This window comes from Fringilla coelebs (genome assembly GCF_963513975.1).
Source record: "Fringilla coelebs genome assembly, chromosome: 3".
Taxonomy (NCBI): domain Eukaryota; kingdom Metazoa; phylum Chordata; class Aves; order Passeriformes; family Fringillidae; genus Fringilla; species Fringilla coelebs.
Window position 1 is genome coordinate 69,588,558 of NC_140030.1, and position 21,995 is coordinate 69,610,552.

Here is a 21,995-nt window from a genome sequence, read left to right on the forward strand (position 1 = left end):
TCTGTGTGTGTGTTTAAAGCCCAGACTGAAATCAATCCCATTAAAATGAGCTCTGCAAAATAAACATAGCAGCCAGGAAAGCTATTATATAGTGTCAAAGTTGAATTACATGTAGGAGAGAAACAAAAGACTAGAGGATGATGTGGGGGCAGCAGGCATTACACCATTCCTTCAAGATATTGAGCTTTTTGTGGGAGTGAACAGGAACCACAAATTGTTTATAAAGGGGAAGATTTGAATGGAGTGCTCAGTTCACATCAATAAACAGCAGGTAGTTGAAAAACTACATACAATGAATCAATCTCATTAGCTACAGTACAGTAGTTCATCAGTGAAAATGAGGATCTGAAAAATATCAGAAATCACCATGTCACTAATTAGCAATGGTGCATTGGCACAGACATTACATGGTGCAAGTTTCCAGCCACGCTCTTACCACATATGTAACCTGCCATTACCAAACCATCTGCTAATTCTTCCTACAGCATTTTTGCAAAGAAAACCTTCAGTTTTATTTGTAATCTACACCCATTCTCAGATGCTAGCCTTGTCTAAACAAGGATCAAAAATCTTCTTTTATTACACTGGATGAAACAGCAACAAATGGGTTTTGCAACAGTCTCTAAACCATCTCAGAAATGCAAAACAAGAATGCATTGGAAATGAACAGGCCTATCGAACAATAGGCCAGATTTTCTCCAGAAGGCTGTTCTCTTTATAAACAGTGTTTATTCCACACATACAAGAGCACAAGCCAATCTTCCCACTTTTCTTGTGGGCTAAATGAACAATATCTTTTAAAAAATTATTTCATTCTAATGTTGAAAAATTATTCTATGAAGCCTCACCTTAACCATTATTTCACTCTAACATTTCTGTTTAATTCCTTATAACATTCCAAAATGGATTGCCTTGATTAAAGCTTGTCCTTTCAACTTCACCTCTTGTCATCCAACCAAACCTATAGTCTTTGTGGATATTTTAAGACCTCACCAACTGCAAGAAAATTGTTTATGGCTGCTTTTTAATTTAATGTAAGTTCCATTATATTTTAGAAGAAAAAAGAAGAAAGAAAAATCTGAAGACATCAAAATACAAGCCATAAAATTTTATTAAAATTGATGTGTTCCTGACCACTGGAAAAGACTACAGACAGGAAAAGCAGACTTGGCACAGAATGTACAAACATTACTAAATTGGTACAATTACCTTATTTCAGTGGAGTAGTGATATTAAAACAATTTTTTTTATCAAAAAGAATCAATATTGAGTAAATGGAAGAGAAAAAAATCCACAAAACTTGATCTCTACAAACACAAGTGTATTAAAAGACCTGTATGTTTGGGAAATAAATAGTAAATATCTGTGGACATCCCATACTGAATGAAGCAGAACTACTGGAGGAAAAAAAAAGAAAAAAAAAATTTTCTGAATTTCAGATTCTTGAAAGGCTAATGTATTTTGCATTTAATGATAATTATTAGGGTAATATATGATAACCAGAGAACAAAGGCTGATTACCAGGAAGAAAAATTAAATGACTGTTAATTAAGCTCCTCAGAAAGCCCTTACTTTCTGGGTGCTGTTTGGTAACACTTTGTGATATTTTCAAGCTTTCACAAAAAAAGAAATAAAACAAACAAATAAAACCGTTTAGCTTCCTAGTTCTCTTCTGGGCCATTCTTTAAACAAAGTACTGGCAAGGTAATATGTTTAAGATTACGCGCCCTTGCAAAAATAGGGTACAAAAATAAATGTTGAGCCTCTATACTTGCATGTGAATCTTCAGATTTGCAGGTGTCACATTTTCAGCAGCATCTCTGCAAACATGAAAGCTGCTTTTCTACAGAAATTGACGTTATCTACTCACATGAAGAACTGATCCCCTACTTTCCTCTCCCTTGTTTGTTTTTGCCTATTTAAAGCTAACTTACTACTGTGTAACAAGTGGGAGATTCACAATTCTTCCTACTTCTTTCCAGCTACTGCAAGGAAGAATTATGACTGTGGCAAGAAAAGGGATGAAATTTCAATAAGAAAGACCAAGCCACTTGAAACACCCACAGGTTTTTATGCTCTGTACTCAATAAAGAAGATTAGGAGCTCCCTCTTATCCATGAATATTTTTTTTGGGTGCTAAGTACATGCAACAATATAAAGTTTGGATGGTTTTTTCAAACATACTCAGAGGAAAAGAGACATTAAGTCTGCATACCCTCTTTACAGAAATCTTTCTAGCACTCATATAATTTGAAATCTTTTTTTTTAATAGTCTTTCCCAGAGAGGGAAGGCACCTAAAAATTTTTAATGCTGCTAGCCTAATAAAGTGAAACATGACTCTCCTGTAACAAGTCCAGAGCAGGAGATTGAATCACAGAATGGGTCAGTTGAGTCATCTGGTCCAAATTCCCTGCTTAAGCAGGGTCATTCTAGAGCACATGACATAGAAATGCATCCAGACTCAATTCATCTTCAGCAAAACATTTACTCCTCCTCCTCTGAGGTATATCTGTAATTCCCTCCAGGTAAGTAATTCATTAAAATTAATATTGATATCCACAAAATTTACATGATCTTCCAGACTTCCAATTTCTTTGAAAATCCATATTTAAACAGCAGTAAGATTACATTTGCCATGTGCTGATTAGTTTATATACTCCTCTTAAATTCCTCTCATTACATCAAGAATTGATTACCATAACAAGTTTCTACCTGCCCCAAAGCCTTTTGTCTCTGCTCTGCTCAGCATAGGATAGGTTTGACCACTAAAAACAAAATAAATGTTAACCCTTCATTTTGAGCATGGCAGAACAAAACCATTTCAAAATATAAAATCTCAAAATAATTTCAAATGAGACTTCCAAATTCAGGCTGGAAAAAAAAAGAATAAAAAGAAGAAGCTTCAAATACAACATCACCTAGTCTCCAAAGCACATGTGCATACGCTAAATAGAAAATAGAGACAAACAACCTTATCCATATCAACAGCTGACATTCTTTATTGCTAAAAATTCCAGCCTTTGAGTATTTTTTTGGACTAAATAAACCATGTAACAGTACAGCACAGTATATTATTCCACTCCTTTTGGAGCAATCCCATCTTAAAAAACAGTGAGTGAATTATTATACTCCTCAAGCTTTTCAAGTGCAACAGGAAATCCCCAATATGGTTGCACTGCATTGTCCTAAAATATTTAATCATTTCTATGATTTTCTAATTGGTTTCAAAAAAGATATATTGTCTGGGTCTCAAAACCATCACCTTAAATTAGAGGTTCGTTGTTATCAAATTGCAAAAGGCTATATACCTGCTTTTGGGTATCCTTTCTTTTCTTATCTTCCCAAGCAGGCATATAATTAAAATATATATAAATTAAATGGTAGAGAGAAGTTATTGAATAATTCTCTTTACTGTTACTTTGTATTTTAGAAAACAGTTTTTACAATAACAAAATTTTTGTTGGAAAATTTTCAAACAAAATGCTACAGATGAAAGGTATGAGAAAAAAGGATATTTAAGGATTTATCAGAGTATTATTTACCCACTACAAAAGTACTGGTTTAAACTCAAAATGCTTATTGAAGCTGTCAAAATGAAAAGTCAAACTCTGGTAACTTCATATTAGACTACAGTAAAGTATCTGCTGAGAGAAAACCTGAATTTCCCATTTAATTTCAATAACTCACAAAATTATACAATTTTCCTATGTCAGACAGCAGATATAAGCAGCAAAGCAGCAGAGATGTTAATCAGAACAACAAATGACAAATTAGTATACTGCTCAAAAGTGGGAAAGCAGTACAGAAAAACCCCAACCCAAAAAAGCAACATATTAACAAGAAAAAAAGCAAACACACAAACAGAAAGCCAGGTAACAATACATAGACAGTGTAAGGTAAAAGAAGCTTTCTAGTTATTGAATATACTCTATTTTGGAATTTTTAAAATTTCAATAATTAATGCAATCACAACAAATAGAAAGTATCTTAACTCTTGCTTTCTAAAGAGATTGGAATTATTACTAGTAATATTAATGCTGCGCTGATTCCATACCTTGGAAGACCGAAAACAGAATGCTGTAGATTTTACATCTGCCTTCTCTTTGTCTGTAAGAAGAAGACTCTTGTCATCCAGGAGACTTAAATATTTTCCTGTTGTTATATGTCTTAGCCTGAATGGCTGTCCCCATCTAATGTGGCTTCCACTCCACCTAAGAGAGTCCATAAAGAAACATTTATTTCAATTTTTTTTTTAACTACTGGCAATAATATTTTAAAGTAAAATATGTTGCCAACTAGTTGCTACAAAATATAAAACTCCCATGTTGGATTATCAGCCCAATAGTGGCTACTTCGTGATTATCCCAAATAAAACTATTCTAATAAATAATCTTAAGGTCTTCCTTTGCACAAGCTGTCTTTGTTCAGACTGAATTCCTCTTGAGAGAAGGTACAGACCGCCTACACAAAAGGAGGCTTATGTTGTGCACAAAGAGTTTAGATCTGCCAGTTCCCTCTCCAACATTTCAGCTACCAGCAGCTGCCATTCTTCCCTCTCCCAGAGATCTTTTAGCAGTCAGCAGATTTTAAGCACACTTTAAATGTTGTGCAAAATAAAATGCCTGAAAAAAAACCAGGAAACTTCATAAAATAAATATAAAAAGTTACTAAGCAAAATACGGCTCAGGTTCTTCATATTCTATAGAAGGAAGAAAGGCAAAGCCTATCTAAGCTCCCCAAAAATTATTCACCTTAAAGTACAGGTCACAGCTTTCCAACTTCTTGCTGTAAACTGAAAATTAAGCCCTGCTGCTCTTCCTGTTTAATTCCTGAACTTGTGTAGGGGTTACTAAGGAGTATGTACTTCACAAAGGCTTTTCAGATTGGAAAACGTTCACAACTTTTTCTAGTCTTCACAGAATTTTCTTCAGTTATATATCTGCAAAAGTTTGCACTTCAGATGTATGTGAATGCTGCATTTTGGAGAGGAAATCATGTATTTCTTCTGTATATCTATGTATATGTTCTTGTATGTATCCACACAGAAGTCTGAAATTCCCTTAAGTTAGTACTTACACAGGTTTAACTTAAAATCATTTTCATTTTCCCTGACACACAGATGCACTTGTTTAAATCTGCCTCCTTTAGAGTTGGCCATACTGGATGCAAAGTATGCATAACCAATTTGGCAAACACTTTCAAAGTTCATTTTTTAAAATGCTTCTTTTTTGTAACAGGATTTATTACACTTTAGTGATTAAAATTCTAAATCTTTATAGTTACTGGTTTTAAAGAGAACAAAAGAATAAAAAGGTTTTTGCCCTCAACTATTTTTTTTAATCTAGAATCTCTTCTGTTTAAATTGAGGGAGCTTTGGGGTAGAAGGAAATAGGGAAGCTTTATATCTTAGAAACACATTTATCTTTTTCTGTCTTCTGCACAGCAAAGTCCATATACTCCACAAAAGGACATCTGAGTCCAGTGTTCTAGCATAACTTCTGTTTCTCTAGTCAGTAAAATGTCAGGTCATGAATCTCAGCTATTGTGTTGCCAAGTCTGGTAAATTACATCGGTTCTGCACCTTTTATATTACAGGTCATGCTAGGGAGCTACCTTTTCTCTTGTCAATTCAATATTCTTTTGGCTCCAAGAGCTACAGACCACAAAAAAAAAAAAAAAAAAGGTAGCATAATTGAACCATGCTTCTAGTTCATGCCTGCAGGATAGGAAAAATACCAGTTCATGTGCACTTAGAAAAAAAGGCTTTTGAGCAGGAAGTATCTTGTGAAGCCATTTCTGACTACTAAAAATATTTTTTGCAGTGTGTGAGCATGAACTCTGGCACCTTTTGGGAAAGAAAGCAATGCTGAGCAATAGTATTTGGTGTCCCATGGCAGGGCATCCCAAGGGCATCTGTCCATGTAGACTGCCCAGGCAATTTTTATGAGACATCTCTACTAATGAACAGAGTTGAAAAAAAAAACTTGTTCCTTTAGAAACATGTAAAATTTACACAGAATTATATCTGCAGTCATTGTGGGAAGGACTACCACTGATTGAGAACTTCAGGCATGCATACTCAAAGCTACAAATTGAAGCATTTGCCTGAATATTAATGGACTGCAATTCAGCACTGAATGCAAATAGCAATTAGAGTATCATACTGGAAAATAGGTTGGTGAGGGAAGTATAGAGAGAGTGTGTTATTCTTGGGATTTTATTTGCTTCTTTTTTTCCTGGTAAGAAAATCCTGGTTTTTAAGAAGAAAGATAACCATTCCCTTTATAATAATTGTTTTGACAGTTCTTACAATTTCTTTCAGTCATGTATGTTCAAGTGTTTACCCTTCAAAAGTTGGTATACAATGCCTGTCAAAGGGATATATATGATGGTCATAACAGAAACCTCTCATTAGTTGAATCCCCATGTTACTCGTGTGCTGCTTAGGGAAGTAAATGCCATGGAAAAAGCAAAAAGCCAGAGATCCTCCCACAGTTTCATTGTTGTCATCACTGTCTCAAGGTCCCTTTTAGTCCAAAGGAAAAATCTCACTGCTCTATCACTGACATTTAATGTCATCCTATTAATAAATGCACAAAGAGAAAACAGCATCATTGCAATGTAACCTTTTCATAAGCTTCTCTGATTTAATCTCTAAAGAGCAATCATTTATTCCTCACTAGAAACTTTATCATAAGCACATATCTTAATATGATTTAAATGCAGTTTTACACTGCAATTACCTTAACAAACAAGGCACAATTCCTTAGTATTATTCCAACACTTCCAATAATGCATGATGGAATTTTTTCTTTTAATTTTTTTTTAAAGTCTTCCAAATGACTTAAAGAAGCTGGGGGAGGAGTGTCACAAGTGATTTTTATTTTAAGGAAACTGGTCCTGTTTTTGTCATTTATGTGCTAAAAATGTAAACTCTGAATTCAGTGACAGCTATAACAACTTTAAAAAATAATCAAAACACATACTCTCCTGCCAAACATTCTTCTTTTTCCAAGACAGATTTTACTTACGCAACTCTTAGAGTCTCTAGTCGCCAAAGGGAACGAGCATGAATGGACACAGCACCACCTTCATAATGGACAGTTCTGAAAACCAAGCAATGGCACAGACTAAATGTTCAGCAGAATTCATCATCATATGTGTTTGTTCATCTCTCATTTTAGGATTGTCAAAACAATTATTGCATTTGTCAGATTCAAAGGTTATTATATTCAAAACCCAGTCTCGTCAATTAAACCTTCAGATTTGGTTCTTTAAATTTTGTTTTAATTGTCCTTAGCATGCATAATTGTAACAGTCATACTAACTAGGTTCATACAGCATTTGCTTAGACATTTTTCCTAGTGTTTTAAGGATAAAGAATCCAGGGGAAAAAACAGTACCAAAAACCTGATAATTACAACATTTCTAGATTCTAACAAAAACTGAGTATCAAGTAATGATTAAGATGTGTGAGCGCTGCATGTATCTCCCAGGAAAGGTAGTGTTTTTTTCAGAGCTTATAGTTTTAAAATAACTGCACTTATTACACTGAATTTTGAATATGTACTTATTTAGCACTTTATTTTAATACCATAAACACCCACGATATAACAGCAACCACACTGACACAGTCTTCACACATCTCAGATGTTAACAGCTTCCTATTTACAAACTTTTATATGTAATGACCTCTCTAATTCCTGGATATAACCAGAAATTAAAGTATCTCTAGAAAAACAACAATTAAGCCTAAAAAAGATAGATTTTTTTTTTCTCCATTATTCTACGCACAGACAAGTGATCTATACTAGATGTAAACATGGTTAAGACCTATGGCTACCAAAAGCCCTGAGCAGATAACCCTGTTTTGCTTCAAACACTAAGGAAAGTTAGCATTGCCAGTCTAAATTTAGGGAGCCATTCTTTGGATTGTGTACTGCCTGTGCCTATATTTCTGCCCTATGACATGGACACAATTTAAAAGCCGAGGCCTTTCCTTTGGGAAAATACATAAAAGAGTCACTTAAGCAAAGGAGTGATGTCACTCTGCTTATCAGATCAAGCATGTCAGAGAAGACTACCAAACAATGGCCTAGTTTTATAGATCCTGGAAGAGCTAATGTTTTGAGTAAATGCTTTGAACTTCAGTCAAGATCGGGCACCACCAAAAATAATCAGCAGCATAACTTAAGGAAATATTAATAATAAAACTGTAGGCATTCCCCATTCTTTGCTAAAAGCAATTTTTCACAACTACAGTTTTGGAATCAAGTGCATGCTACTTACTAGGCTTTACCTTTCCAAGTCCTCCTGTGGATACAATACAGAAGGACTGAATGTTTAACAGAGAGGAAAACCCAGCACTGAAAGAAATGGTTCAAAACCAAAAGAAATAAAATGTTTCTCAGGACTGTTAAGCATGCATGAAACTGTATATGTGCTAAAATTCCTCTTTGAATGAACTGTTATGGAAATAAACACTCCCAGATATTGTGAAAGAATGAAGATGAATCATACAAGAGAAAAAATTAGTGCAAACACAAAATAAATACATCTCACTACAATTACAGAATCAGAAACACTGAACATTCATGACTCAGGTATAAATAGAAACTACGGCACGTGTTCCACGTAGCAAGAAGTTACAGATGGATATTAATATGTACAATATTCACCCCTTGACCTTATATCCACTATTTTCTCTAAGTATTATCTCAGCCATTTGCTGCAATGGTTTGTGATGCTAGGAGCAGCTAGCAAGTATTAGCAAGTCTCCTCATTTCCTTCTCACTAAAGGAAATGAAATTCAAAGGCAATCTCATTTTTAATTGAAATTTACAGTAAAATGTAATTGCTAAACAACCTTGAACTCAGCTATTTTTCTGCTGATATTTTTCAGATATTCTTTTTGCACTTCAGATATTTGTTCAAATTCCTCTTCTGCAGCTAACAGACCAAGACTGGATTTATGCGGCAACATCTGAAGAATAACAGATAAGATGTCACCCTGGCTGGTGGGTTTGCATTGGGAATGGGAGGCTGTGGGATGTTTGTTTGGGCAGCTTGGGTGGGGGTTGTTGGTTTTATTCAAAGCTGAAGCATTCTGATTAGATCCTGGCTTATTTCAACATGAACTGCACTCACAAAAATGCATTTGAAATCCTTGCACTTGCATATTGCATAATGTGAAATTAAATTTTATTCAGCAGTTTTCAAGTCACTCATTATATGAAAAATTGGGTGGAACCAAAGGTCTAAATTCATAATAATGTTTCATTCTTAAGTTGGTACCTTTTTACCTTTCAGAGATTAAGCTCTTTCTCACAATGGAAATCCCAAAGCTGTCACCAGTTTCTCAGTCTGATTATCCTTTTGAAGCTAATTTTGGATTACATATAGTTGTTGGGTCAGTGTAACACCAAAGATCTAAAAAACCTCCCATTTCAACCTTAAAAGACTGACTTCTCATGGATGAAGTAGTTTACTTTTACATGACTGTCTATCCATTATTTTTTTCTCTCTTCCTTCAAAGGGGAGCTATCAGTCTTAGAATGGTCATATAAGAAAAAATGAGAAAGAGATAGAAGAAATCCTAAATAAAAACATATGACTTGTTTACTAGAGGAAATAAAAATGATTCTAGGGTTGCCTGTTAGTTCCATATGAAGAACCAGGTATGGCAGCAAGAGAGGGAATACAGAACTCTAAAGACAAAAGCCAAAGAGGCAGAAGCTGAGCCTTAGCATAAGAACAAGCTACAGCAATCTGGAAGAGGACTGAAAGAGAACTGGTGACTGGAGGGCTAGGGATACAAGATCCCTGCAAGGAAGCAAAAGGAGAAGCCTGAAAACTAGAATAAAGGATGAAGTGGCAATACTTTGAAAGAACAGGAAAGAAGATACATGCTACAAAAGAAAAAAAAAAGCACAAAGCATTAGAATACAGTGTAAGCTCTTACGGTTTTGACTAGATACTGTCTTTGCTATAGAAAAGATGATTTAGAAAAGAAGAATAAAAGAATATTTTGAATAAAAGATTTCTTCAATGAAGGGCGAGTTACTTTGCCTTTACCATAACAGCATGCATGCTGAACATCATCCCAAAGATGAATAAGTTTATAACCCAGACCATCTCAAAAGTTTTTATGCTAAGGAATTGGAAGTTCCCTTTTAGTACTTTTCATAAAATTAAATGTAGTAAACTGCTCTGAGATTGCTCAAACCAAGTTCCTTAGTACTTGCTCTGTATATCATGATTTGATGGCATGCACCTCATTTTCTTTTATATACTCCTGATGACGGTCCAGTGCTGAAAAGAAGGATGGCTCAAAACACTTGAATTTTTCCAGAAGCTGATACTAGTAGGTCTAATCAGGTATTGGTACTGCTAGGTCAAATGAAACATTGCTTTTAATGACAAAGTAACGCACAAAAATTCTCCGACTATCTAGATTTACTACAGATTTACAATGACATGATAAAAAAAAAAGAGTGGACAAGAATCTATGAGGCTTTGTTTTCCTCAAAGCTTGGGATACTTTGCATCTTCAGAGCCATACCCACCACATCATTTTGTGACTTTTTTTTCTATTTTTTCCAATGAATTTTATCCATATATTCTACATGTATAGATTAAGGATATTAACCACCTTAATTTCAAAAAAAAAATATCTATAAGCAATTCAGAACCTTTGAGACTTTTCAGTAAATTTGTATTATTAACCTTCATCTAGTTAATAAATTGGTGTAATTAAGCCATTTTTTGGTCTGACCTATGACTGCAAGCTTAATTTAAAACACCATCCTTTTCCTGACAATGTTGTTCATCTATTTAATTCGCCTTAATCCAAACCAGAGCTTGGAGTGGACACGGCATTTGTCTCCCTGGGTCCGGGTTGTGCGTGCAGCACCACGGACAGCACCAGTGCCCTGTCGGGCCAGGTCCGGCTCTACCCGGCTCCTTCTCAGCACTCTCGTCCTGCTTTTCAAGAGGGGATGCAGGGGCAAAGAGACAGCAAACCTCAAAAAGAAAGCTCCATATCTGAATCTATCATCTTTAATTTCAATAATGAATTAATTACACAGGTTCAAAATAGACTACCATGTGTCAACCCCCCTGGAGAACCATTATTGAATTTATATTCTTATTAAAGTATTGTTCAGCAGAGAAAGGGCAATCATTTCACTGAAAACTCGCTCACTACAAATGGGAATTAAATTAGATTAAAAGAAATTACATTAAATGACAGTGTTGCGATACTGCTGAAGTAACTGGTTGAAGAAACTGCAAATCCTAAGTTCCTAGAAAATAATTGAACAAATCTCACTTGCTTGGAATGAACCAGGGCAATATAAAGAATAATAGTGTACCTGGATCACACACAAATGAGTAAATCCAAATAAGATGTCAAAGTTCAAGTGAAAGAAATTTTTCCACTCCTCTCAGTGACAGGCGAGTCTGGTTTTAGTTTGAAAAATCGGTCAGTAAAGATCTCTATGTATGTTTTCAAAAAAATTTTTAAAAGCACAGCCATCATTATTCAAGGCTTAAGGGTTGTTTGGAGTGCAGGGGAAAGATTATTGACTTATGCTGATTGAAAACTTTCTGAGTTCACATTTCAGTCATAAATCATGCTCCACACATGCTGAATCCCAAATTTGCTGAGGTACAAGAGACTTCATTAGTGCACTGTGCCGTAAGACAAGGTGTCAGAGAATGGCATGGAAAATAAAAAAGGGATTAGCTAAGTCATACTGATTTTGACCATCACTTTAAAAACCTGTCCATTCCTGAGACTAAGTGTTCAATGTAATTTACAAAAGCCTTAACATAATATGTTTCACCCGACGTCTCAAAGGCAGAAATGGTAAAATTGCTTCTGAAATTGGGCTACATTTATCCATTCTCTCACGAAGGCCTATTCTGAATGGATGGTTTGAGAAACTGGAATCTGCTCCAGCCCAAATGACACTTGGAAAAGCCAGGAGCACTTTTTTCTCTGTCACAGGTAATTGCTTTCCATAATGAAATATTTCTGAAGGGTCCAAATTGCACTGCAGCCATCACTTTAAAGCACATATTGCAAATCAAAATGCAAATTAATTGCAGTAGAAACACTCATAGTTCTTTTCTAGACTGAGAACGATGACTATCATGGTCCTACTTCTGTGAAGTATTTAAGTTCTAAAAGGATATGAATGATGGTGGTATAATCAACAGCAAGCCCCACAACCCAAACAAAAAATAAAAATCCACCATGTTATTTTGATTACATAGTTCTACTTCTACCTGTCATTAGCTTTTTTGGGGACATCTGTGAAAAAAAAAAAAATCACAGAAAAACAACAACAAAAAAAAAACCAACCCAACTACAAAACATATCCCCCCAATACGAGAAAGCAATCCAAAACTCTACAGTCATGCCTGTATTAATTACCAGCTGACATTTCTACAGGAAACTAAAAATAACACACATAACACAACCATGTCAACAATGTAAAATAATTCCACTTAATTGAACTGCAAAAAGAAAGGGGGGCAGGGAACTGCTGACTGATTAAATTGTGATAAACTTATTATGAATATTTTTAATTTTTTTTCAGAGATTGAACCAATGGAAAGCAACTTCACATTAGCACTTTAATATATACATGCTCTAAAGACCAACTCTCATCATAATTAAAATAAATGTATTCATTCCTTTGATATTATAAATTCAAAATGAAGACTCAATATTATAATTACCAAACAACAGGTTTAAAAAAAGAAAAAAAAAAGGAGTCACAATTTTACAGGAAAAGATGTCAAAGGAAAGTAAAGACCATTTCAAGGTACCTGTAATACAAAAAGTGATTTAAATTTTCTGCTGGATAATCATATATAACCCTCCAACCAAAAAAAAAAGTAGTATTAAAAATTATTTAAAAATTTCTCCTCTATGAAACTGGAGGGGAAAGGTGGTAAAGGAAGACTATGCAATGCTTTATTTAAATTTAAAACACATACATAGATGAAGGAAACCATGGTAGGTTTGCCTCATTCTTACTGACAAACTGCTTATATCAGCTCCTATGATGGGATGTACATCACAAACCATGCAGACAGAGATTGAAGGAAAAGGAATCAAGATAAATATGGATTCACAGCTACTGTGCTGCTGCAGAAGTTTCCCCTGGCTTTGAAGATAAATGGAAATCAAAGTAACCACCATAAGAACACCAAACTGATGATACCAGGCCTTCTCTTGTCTGTCTATAACTGTAACTTTTTTTCACTCTACCTGGAAATGCTTCTGAAATTTTACTTAAAGAGCTACTCTGCAAATTTTGGTCTAGCTTGCTAGACATAATTAAGACACATTGAAGAATAGAAACACATATTAAGCCTAGGCATAAGGCTTAAATCAGCTGCCTTAAACCAGCAACAAACCTAACTAGAATATGCAGCAAATTATATTTAATTTAGGGAAAATGCATGTACTTGGTCTTTCATCTGTTCCTTTTATTGTTCTTTGGCTGGGTCAGTGAGTGAAGACTACCAGGATGTCTTTCACCATGCCTGTGGCATTTTAAAAAAAATGCCACTGTATTCCTCTACTGTAATATCAAGTAAACCATCATATCACCACAAACCTCTCCATTTGCACTGCTTTCAATCAGAATGTTTTTTGATTACAAAGCAAACTTAATCTAGCAACTTCACGGAACATCTACTTGAACCTGCTTCCTAAGGAAGTTTCTGACTCAACAGCAAAGTCCCTCTTCCACAATCCAATGAGTGCCCCCTACCTTCTAGGGATCACGGTACCACATCTAAGGCCCACATGGAGGGACACACAAGCTCAGTGATTAAGCAAGGAAACACGGAACAGACTCAGAAAAAGAATTGAGACGCAGAAAATTATTTTATAAGCTTTTTATGTGACTCCTTCTGCCACTGTAGTAGGCCTCTTCCAGTGTAGATTTGGATGACCTTGACTCAGAGGAAGCTTTGTTAGGTACTGTAATCATGAAGACAGTATATACACTGTCACTGCTTCATAGGTCTCCACTGTGCTAAGTGAGAATATCAGCTCTCATATGTACAAGAGCATAAACATCCTGAAAATGTGTGCTTTAATTTGAACTCCTGGTATTCTTTGAAACACTTTTATACTCAAATCTTTTGCAATTCTATCAATGTTCTAAGAATGGAGTAAAACTATAGTTATTTTTGGACACTGCCTAGGAGGATACTTCACGTCTAAACTATTTATTTATTCCCTGAAATAGACACCAGGTGACATTATAGAATAAAATTGTTATTTTAGGATTGTCTGATAGTTTATCTATTTGAAAAGGCATAAAGAGGAAGCCTCTGCAGAAAAATAAAAGTGAGATAGAGGAATTAGTGAGTCATAGCAGGGATGTTACTTCCAGTGCTCCTTTATGCTGTCATTCTGTAGAGCAGACCTGCTCTCCAGGTGTATGCTGGAGCAAAACAAACCAAACAAAATCACAACAATCTGTCTTCAATCAGACTATTTCAAGAGGCAATGACAGGATAACATGGAATCATTGCACTTCAAACATATCATACCTTTGTATGACTTTTGCAAAAGTTACAGAACTTAAACTGAAATGAAAGACAAAATAATTGGTCTTAAAATTTCCTACCTGCCAAAATTACACATATATTTACACATAATTCTGCCAGATGTTGAATCACAACCATCAAAATGATGCATGCATGCATACTGAAAACTGAAAGGAGCCACAATTTATTTTGAATAGGCAACAGTATTAATTAGAGATAGAGATGTTTCAAGCAATAACTAAAATTACGAATAATTCAAGAGGAGGAAATATGGGTCGCAGAATGATTATAACTAACTCCATATAAATAAAAGTAAACACAGGTTATATTCTAGGCTTTTTAGTAAAAAAACTTTTAAATACCTCAGAAAAACAGAAAAAATGCAGAAATGAGACTATGGAAAACAAAAAAAATTATTTTTATTTTCCTTGTTTATCAAAGAAAGTTCCTGAAAAACATTACATTTCAGAAGATCAAACCTGTTTTTTAAGAAGCACATAGAAGCAATGTTTCTGAGTATTGCTATGAGGAAAAATAAAGGCAAAGTCATACATCCTGTTTGTTGCCTACTAGCTCTGCTTCTTTTGGGGGTTTAGACAGATATGGGAAAGGCATAAAGAAATACAGAACACTGCAGACACCACAGAAAGAAATACAATTTTCTAATTTGTTTATAGGCACTGCTCTGGAGATTAAGAAATTAAACATATTCTTCCCATGCTATAGAACAGAAAAATGCATCATGTGAATGCACAAGTAGAGCAGATAAATTTTTTCTTCATTTGCAACTTCACTCTCCATTATTGTGTTTTACATATAATGTTAGACTTGTTGAAAAGAGAGAGATTTTTAGCGTGTTCTTAAGCACTGAAGTTCATTACTGAAGTGTTTGATCCCCCCATAAATCTGAAGTTACACTGCAACTACATTTTTTGAAGGAATTTTGCAGGATTTAGAGCAAGCACTATAGGATCTTATTTATTTATCACCTTAAGTTTTCCTCAGTTTCAGGCTGAGGATAATAATAGCAGTGATCAAGGGGTAATGACTCTCACATGGTAACTAAAATTAAAACCTGAACAGATCACATTTTAAGTATCCGCATTACAAACTATATCTTATGCATTAAAAACCATTCCCTTGTCTGAAATAAGACATATGCATGAAGTGTTGGTCACCAGCTGTAAAAGAAAACTCTGAGAAAACTTCTTTTCTCATTAACATTTAAAAATCCATTGAAGAATTTTGCAATGAGAGCTTCCAGAGTCTTGTCCTTATCTTTAAAAATGAGAATAAATAAAATAAAAAACACATTTCAATTTGCAAACCAAGAAAACTCATTTTGATGAGTGAGTTAATGAATAGCACTTCCTTTGTCATGGAAATGAAGCTACCTACTATGCTGCATTAAACAAACTCTTCTAAAATACCATTTACTAACATTTAGCAACATTTAGCCTGAAGGTACAAATAAATTATACAACACTGCCCTATGGAAAAGAAGCTTGGGGCATATGTTATTAGAGCAGATAAAGAGGACTGGTGCAATCACTCCACTGAGACATGCCACTCACTGTGTAACTCTTCTCATTATTTCGATTTTTTTGTTAACAGAGAGAGACACAGACCAGGTTGCTATTGCTACTTCCATTCCAGGACTCCTTGAGTCAAGAAAATAACCATAAATTAAGTTCTAAACTGCTATGACAGGTAGACCTGAGATTAATCCCAGATTAGTTACCTTGAAGGATTGGGCAGTATTCTTACATACCCTGTCCTGAGGAATTTTTTGTGATTACAGAAAAAAACAGTGATGAAAAACCCAACATATTTAATTCGCAATGCTTTTAAACCAGGAAAAAATGACAATAAATTATCAAAAAAAAAATCACTATTCCTTTTAAATCTGGTAAGTGAAATCAAACTTAAACAATACAGAAAAGAAAATACAAAAGGCTCATATCCAAAGTTTATCCCAACAATTCTTGTTCTTGTGAGTAATATTTATCATCACAACATCTTTCAAACATCTGTACTATGACTGACACCTAATTCAGCAACATTCATCACTATGATTCTGTTATAAGCTAGAAACCTACCTTCTTTGTTCTTCTCCGTGTTCACCCGAAGGCACTGTCAAACATTCATCCATGTGACCGTGCAATAACCTCAGAACATCCCCTCCTATCAGATATCCTTGAATAAAGGGAGAAAATCAAATTCATTTATCTAAACACAGCAACATGTACAACTGTAGTTCAATCTGTAATAAATTCTATCAGGTTGATTTCAGTTTTTTCAGTTTGAAATTTTATATTACTTTAAAAAAAAAAAGAGAAAGAAGGGGAAGACATCTCATACTCTGTGGAGCCAGTTGAACATTGCCAAATGAGAAAAGCTCCAAGTCAGCAGCTTGGGAAGGATGGATCAGGATAAAGAGAAGCCACAAGCAGGGATCCTGCATAGTTACCACTACTCAGAAAAAGACTGAGCCAACCAAAACAAGGAATCAAGTACTCCTCTCCCAGACTTCAACAGAAAAAGTGGGAAACTCTTCCATCTTACCTACTCACTTTTCGCTTTATTTAAGGTAAGAATTCTAGTTAAAATACAAAAGCAAAGACTGATTTAGTTAGTTCATTATTTTTAAAGCACTTTTTGGAGTATTTGGAAGTTCTCTGTGAGAAAAACTTCTGGGAAGATCCACTCTAAACTCTACTTGACAGAAAGTTCAAAACCAATAATCATGATTTATTTGGACTCCAAAGGGAAACTCCTATATTGCAAATACTTCCACTGCGTGTGCAGGTTCACAGCCAAACACTTGGCTTTACAGTCTACAGATGTGTGTGTGTTCACAGACCATACACACAGCATCATCACAATATTTGAAGTCCCAGGGCATAGCATCCAGAAGCTGAAAATAAGGCCATAATTCAAATCAGTAAAGATGTTAACAAAATATATCTTTTTTCATCAGTCTTTTTGCATTAGAGATGTGACATTAAAAAGGAAATATAATTTTATATTATCCTACAGTTATTGTATTATAATCAGCAACTGAAGAATCCAAAAACTTAGTAGGTTTTAAGCACAATTCCTGATATTTTTTCAGTCTGACAAGCTAAATGCAAACATTTCTTTGTTTCCTTCTTTTCTTGCTAAAAACAATTAATATTACATTTGAGTGGGATGCCATAACATAAATCCTTGGCTTCAGTGTTACAGCAACAAGATTTTTAAAAAGTTATACCTAGAATTATATTTTGAAGCAATGTCTATACTAATAAGTAATGCTGTGAAGTAAGAGAGATCCTTACAGGGAAATGGTGTTGAAGACCCTTGTCACACTGCACACCTTTCAAGAATTTATTTTGAAACCACATTAAATCTTTTTCCTGAGTATATCAGGTATTTCGGAATATAATTTTTAAACCTTTGAGACCAGTATAAAATTGGAATTAATGTGGCAAATTTTAGCACTGATTTTTTAAATTTATGATTTTGACACAGCAGGGTATGCCCAGGTAGCTGTTGTTACATTCATTACTTTTTACATGGACCTGTGTCAATATAATTCTATAATTTAGGTTTTGTATTTAAAGTGACCCCCATCTACTTCATCATACAGAATTAGCAGAATGACTTGATTTAACTCTAAAAAATCCTAGTTCATCTTAAAGACTAATTATCCATTATTTTCACTTCAAAATAATTTCATTTAACTGAATAGTTTAATTTACTAATCTATTTTAATGGAAATTTTTGATTAAGAGAGGATATTGTACAGCAGTTATTCCTATACATTAATATTTTAGTCATGAATATGACAAAGCATTTTACAGCTACTAACAAAAATAGGTTTATTTCCTTCTTCTTCCTTTTTGAGGTAATTCTCTCTGGCTTTGCTACTGTTTTACAGAGGACATAGAGATAAGGCCTTAGACACATTTAGTGTGAGATTCACTCTCCCTTCACAGGACTACCTTGATTACAGGAACAGTTGCTACTTTTTCAAGAATAAGGCCTTAGCTCTAATCCTGTCTGACACTAGCCAGCTGAACTTCTCTAGAAAATATCCTTAGCTTAAAGATAACGTCTGTCTCTAAGCAAAGTGAAAATGGAAAAGTTTAGCAACAAAGAGCAGGCACATACACAGATAAATGCCCCGCTATGAAAACCATACTACATCATTTTCACATTATCCCCTGGGAGTATGAATACACAATATGACACTGTGTCATTGTGGATTTCTGCTTCTCAGTAGTGAGGTTCACCAGGCAGAGATGTGGCATAGCAGAAATCTGGGTCTCAGCACATAAACCATGTGGGATTATTAGCAAGAATGACACACCAGTGCTGCCAGCAGTGGGAGGACAAGGAGAATGGAATTAACAGGAAGGAGCAAAAGGGAAAGGTCTTCTCATTAACAGAAAGGTTTTCTCCATAAAGTTTAGGATACTGCCAAGCAACGCACTATCATTTTTTAATAATGGTTTGTGCTATAAACCATGTCAGAGAATCTGTATGTGCAGAGTGATTCTCATATGTAAAAACCAAATGGCTATTAAAAAAAGAGATGATGGCAATGGTCTCCCCTAATATCTTAATTAGCAAATTTGCAAGAACATTCCATGACTGAGTTTTAAAATATGCCAGATAAAAAGAATTTATGTGAAATTTTAGAGTACTGCCTCTTTGAAAAACAGTATCCAAAAATCACACAAAATGAAATGAGCTGCAGCCTTAACTTTCTTTAGATTCTATTACAACACCCACTCAAAACAGTTGGTCTGCAGGAAAGTAGAAATCATTAGGCTTTACATTGTGACAGACTTTTCAGAAAAGCGTTGTTCTTCTCTGTGGAACCAGTATGGCATAAATTCAGGGATCCTTGTCCTTTCAATGTTAGAAATTACATTAAAAATCCTTCCTAATTCCTAAATAAAACAAATAGTTCTGGAAAGCTGTTCTCTTTCTGTCTTTACCCTCCTCTTGTTTTTCTTTCCAACCATATGGTACCCATAAAACTATTTCCTATCTTCAGTCTTAGGATTTCACATCCTGCTTCCAAGCCTCTGGCCCATTTCTTACTCAGTTTCAGAAACATGTAATCATGACTGCATACATCAGAGTAATTTGAGATAGTATTTTAAACCAGGACCAAAAGCCGTTTCAAAAAACATATTATGAATATTATCATATCTTTAGCAAAATGAGATTTGAATGACCTGTTTAGAATTCAGCAAAAATGCATAGAAAATTATGAGTGTTACTTTCAGTATAACCTTCCCTCTGTTTTCAGAACAGTTGTATATTTATTTATTGTATTCAATGTTTACATAGGACAAAACCACTCTAACACTTGGCATAATAATTTAATTTTTTTAAGTATTTCATTTACTATCAGTCTTTCAATAATGAAAGTTGAGTCAATCTTACCTTGGGCAGCTTCACTTCCTGAACTGATTGGTGCTACACTCCAGAGCGTCTGCTGGAAGGCTGCATCAACATGTAAGCTACCATTGCCATAAGAGAGATGCTAAAACCAGGAAAGAGGGAGGCTTTTATTTGAGGTTAGTTGAAAATCTCATTACAGTATACAATAATAATACCAAACACTCTCTTGTTTGTTTCAAACATTAATTGTTCTCATTGACTCTATAAGTAAACACAAAGTTCAAGCTGGGTACTCCTCAAGGGACAATAGAAGTAAAGCTAAAATAGTAAAGCATATTTGCCTCAAAAAACTGTATAAGAACAGTACAGAACAGAGTCAGCTGCTTGGCATTGAAGACTTAGTGAACACTCTGAAGAACTAATTGTTAAATGCTGTAGGGTTCTTAAATTAGTGTTCTTCCTTCTATATAGAATGGGAATTTCCATGAGGTTTGAATATTGGGATATCACCCTAATCTGCATTTCAAGTGTAACTCACCACTTGAATTTTTTTTGCAGGCCACTGGCTTCTTGAAACTCTCATTAGGTCAAATTACGTAAACAAACTATTGATTTTGTAAGTCACTTAAGATAGTTCACAAAATATATTCTTGAACAAATTCACAAGATCTAAGCAAAATTGAAACTATTTTTCCTCAGAAGGCTCACCTCCTACCTATGCATTCAATGGGTGCTCTTTGTCTGTGTTACTCCCTACCTTCTGCCAACGCGGTAGATCTTTGCCCTAGGTGCAACAGGCGCTGTCTTTTCTCAGAAATTCTGTGTGTGTGAATTCCTCTTAGTTCAGGGACATGGTCTCAAAAATTCTTATCTCAAAGCATCTTTTATTCCACCCATGTTTGTCCCTCCCATACCATCAGCCACTTCTACTGTCAGTGTCAAACCACATAACCTTACAGAAGATTATGGAACCAAGCATTCAGTGAATGAGAAGCTGTTTTGAAGCATACTGTTTATCTTACCAGTAGTAGTTTTTCAAGTGCAGTAATATTCTGATGCATTTATCAGAATTTTATTTTATACTACTGGAAAGTAACTCTGCTTATAGAGCGGTATTGGTCTCTGTTTCCAAATGTTGTGACAAACATTAACAAATTCTGGGTAAATTAATTAATGACACAAAAGACAAAAATGTCAGTGGAAGCCAGAAGAGGGTAGATTCTCATGACATGTGCAAAGTTCTGTCTTCCTGACTGCACACAGAAGTACAGAAATAGCACATCAGCTCATTTAGAAGGGTCTCATAACAGCTAACAACCCACAAAGTAAGAGTTTACACTTACTCTACACGTTTACACTGCACCAGTGCCACTCTGCTCATCATGGAGAACATTAATGAACAAACAAGTTCTTTGCCTTTTACTCTTCACTTACTGCAGTTATATAACTTAGTGAATGGCAGGCTATGATGGGAGATTAGGATCTGCAGCATAGCTCCAGTTCTATTTATTCCCAGGGGGATCTTCATTTTGTTAGGGTTTTTCTAAGGTCACCACATAGATCCAGTTAGCAGCAACAAGTAATTCAACTGCAGCAGGAATATTAATTTTCAAGGAAAACACTTCATCCAGGATAGACAAAAGAGAAGGAGGAGAACTCCTCTGTTGTCTAGATCTGCCATCAACAGAGCACTTCTTCTAACTGTGTGTTCTGTACATGTTAATTAACTTATTTTCACACATAGTAGTATCAATTGAATAAGTGTTACATTTTTATAGAGAGGACACTGAACAAAAAATGCATTGCTGACATCTGTCTTCAGAGTATTTGTACGTTTTATCCATTTATTGGATTCCAGTTCCAACTCTAATCCAGATGTCTCAAAAGGTGAGTCACCAGTGAATTAAAACTAAAAAATATAGTTCAAATGATACAACATATGGCTTCCAGAGTATATTCTGCAATTCCCTTCTTATCCTCACTTCCCTAGATTCCTTGCAGCATCCTTAAATTTACA

General features: G+C 34.9%; 1 protein-coding gene across 6 annotated transcripts in view; it reads right to left on the reverse strand.

The window, feature by feature from the left end:
* The window catches only part of RYR2 (ryanodine receptor 2), a 377,699-nt gene that overhangs the window by 188,337 nt on the left and 167,367 nt on the right, over window positions 1-21,995 (reverse strand). For all 6 annotated transcript variants that reach the window (XM_084203478.1, XM_084203479.1, XM_084203477.1 and 3 more), the window contains 4 exons: window positions 20,021-20,120; window positions 16,678-16,774; window positions 7,033-7,107; window positions 4,056-4,212 (listed from right to left, as the gene is read on the reverse strand). In XM_084203478.1, coding sequence (XP_084059604.1) covers window positions 4,056-4,212; window positions 7,033-7,107; window positions 16,678-16,774; window positions 20,021-20,120 — 429 coding nt within the window. The remainder of the gene's footprint in view (window positions 1-4,055; window positions 4,213-7,032; window positions 7,108-16,677; window positions 16,775-20,020; window positions 20,121-21,995) is intronic.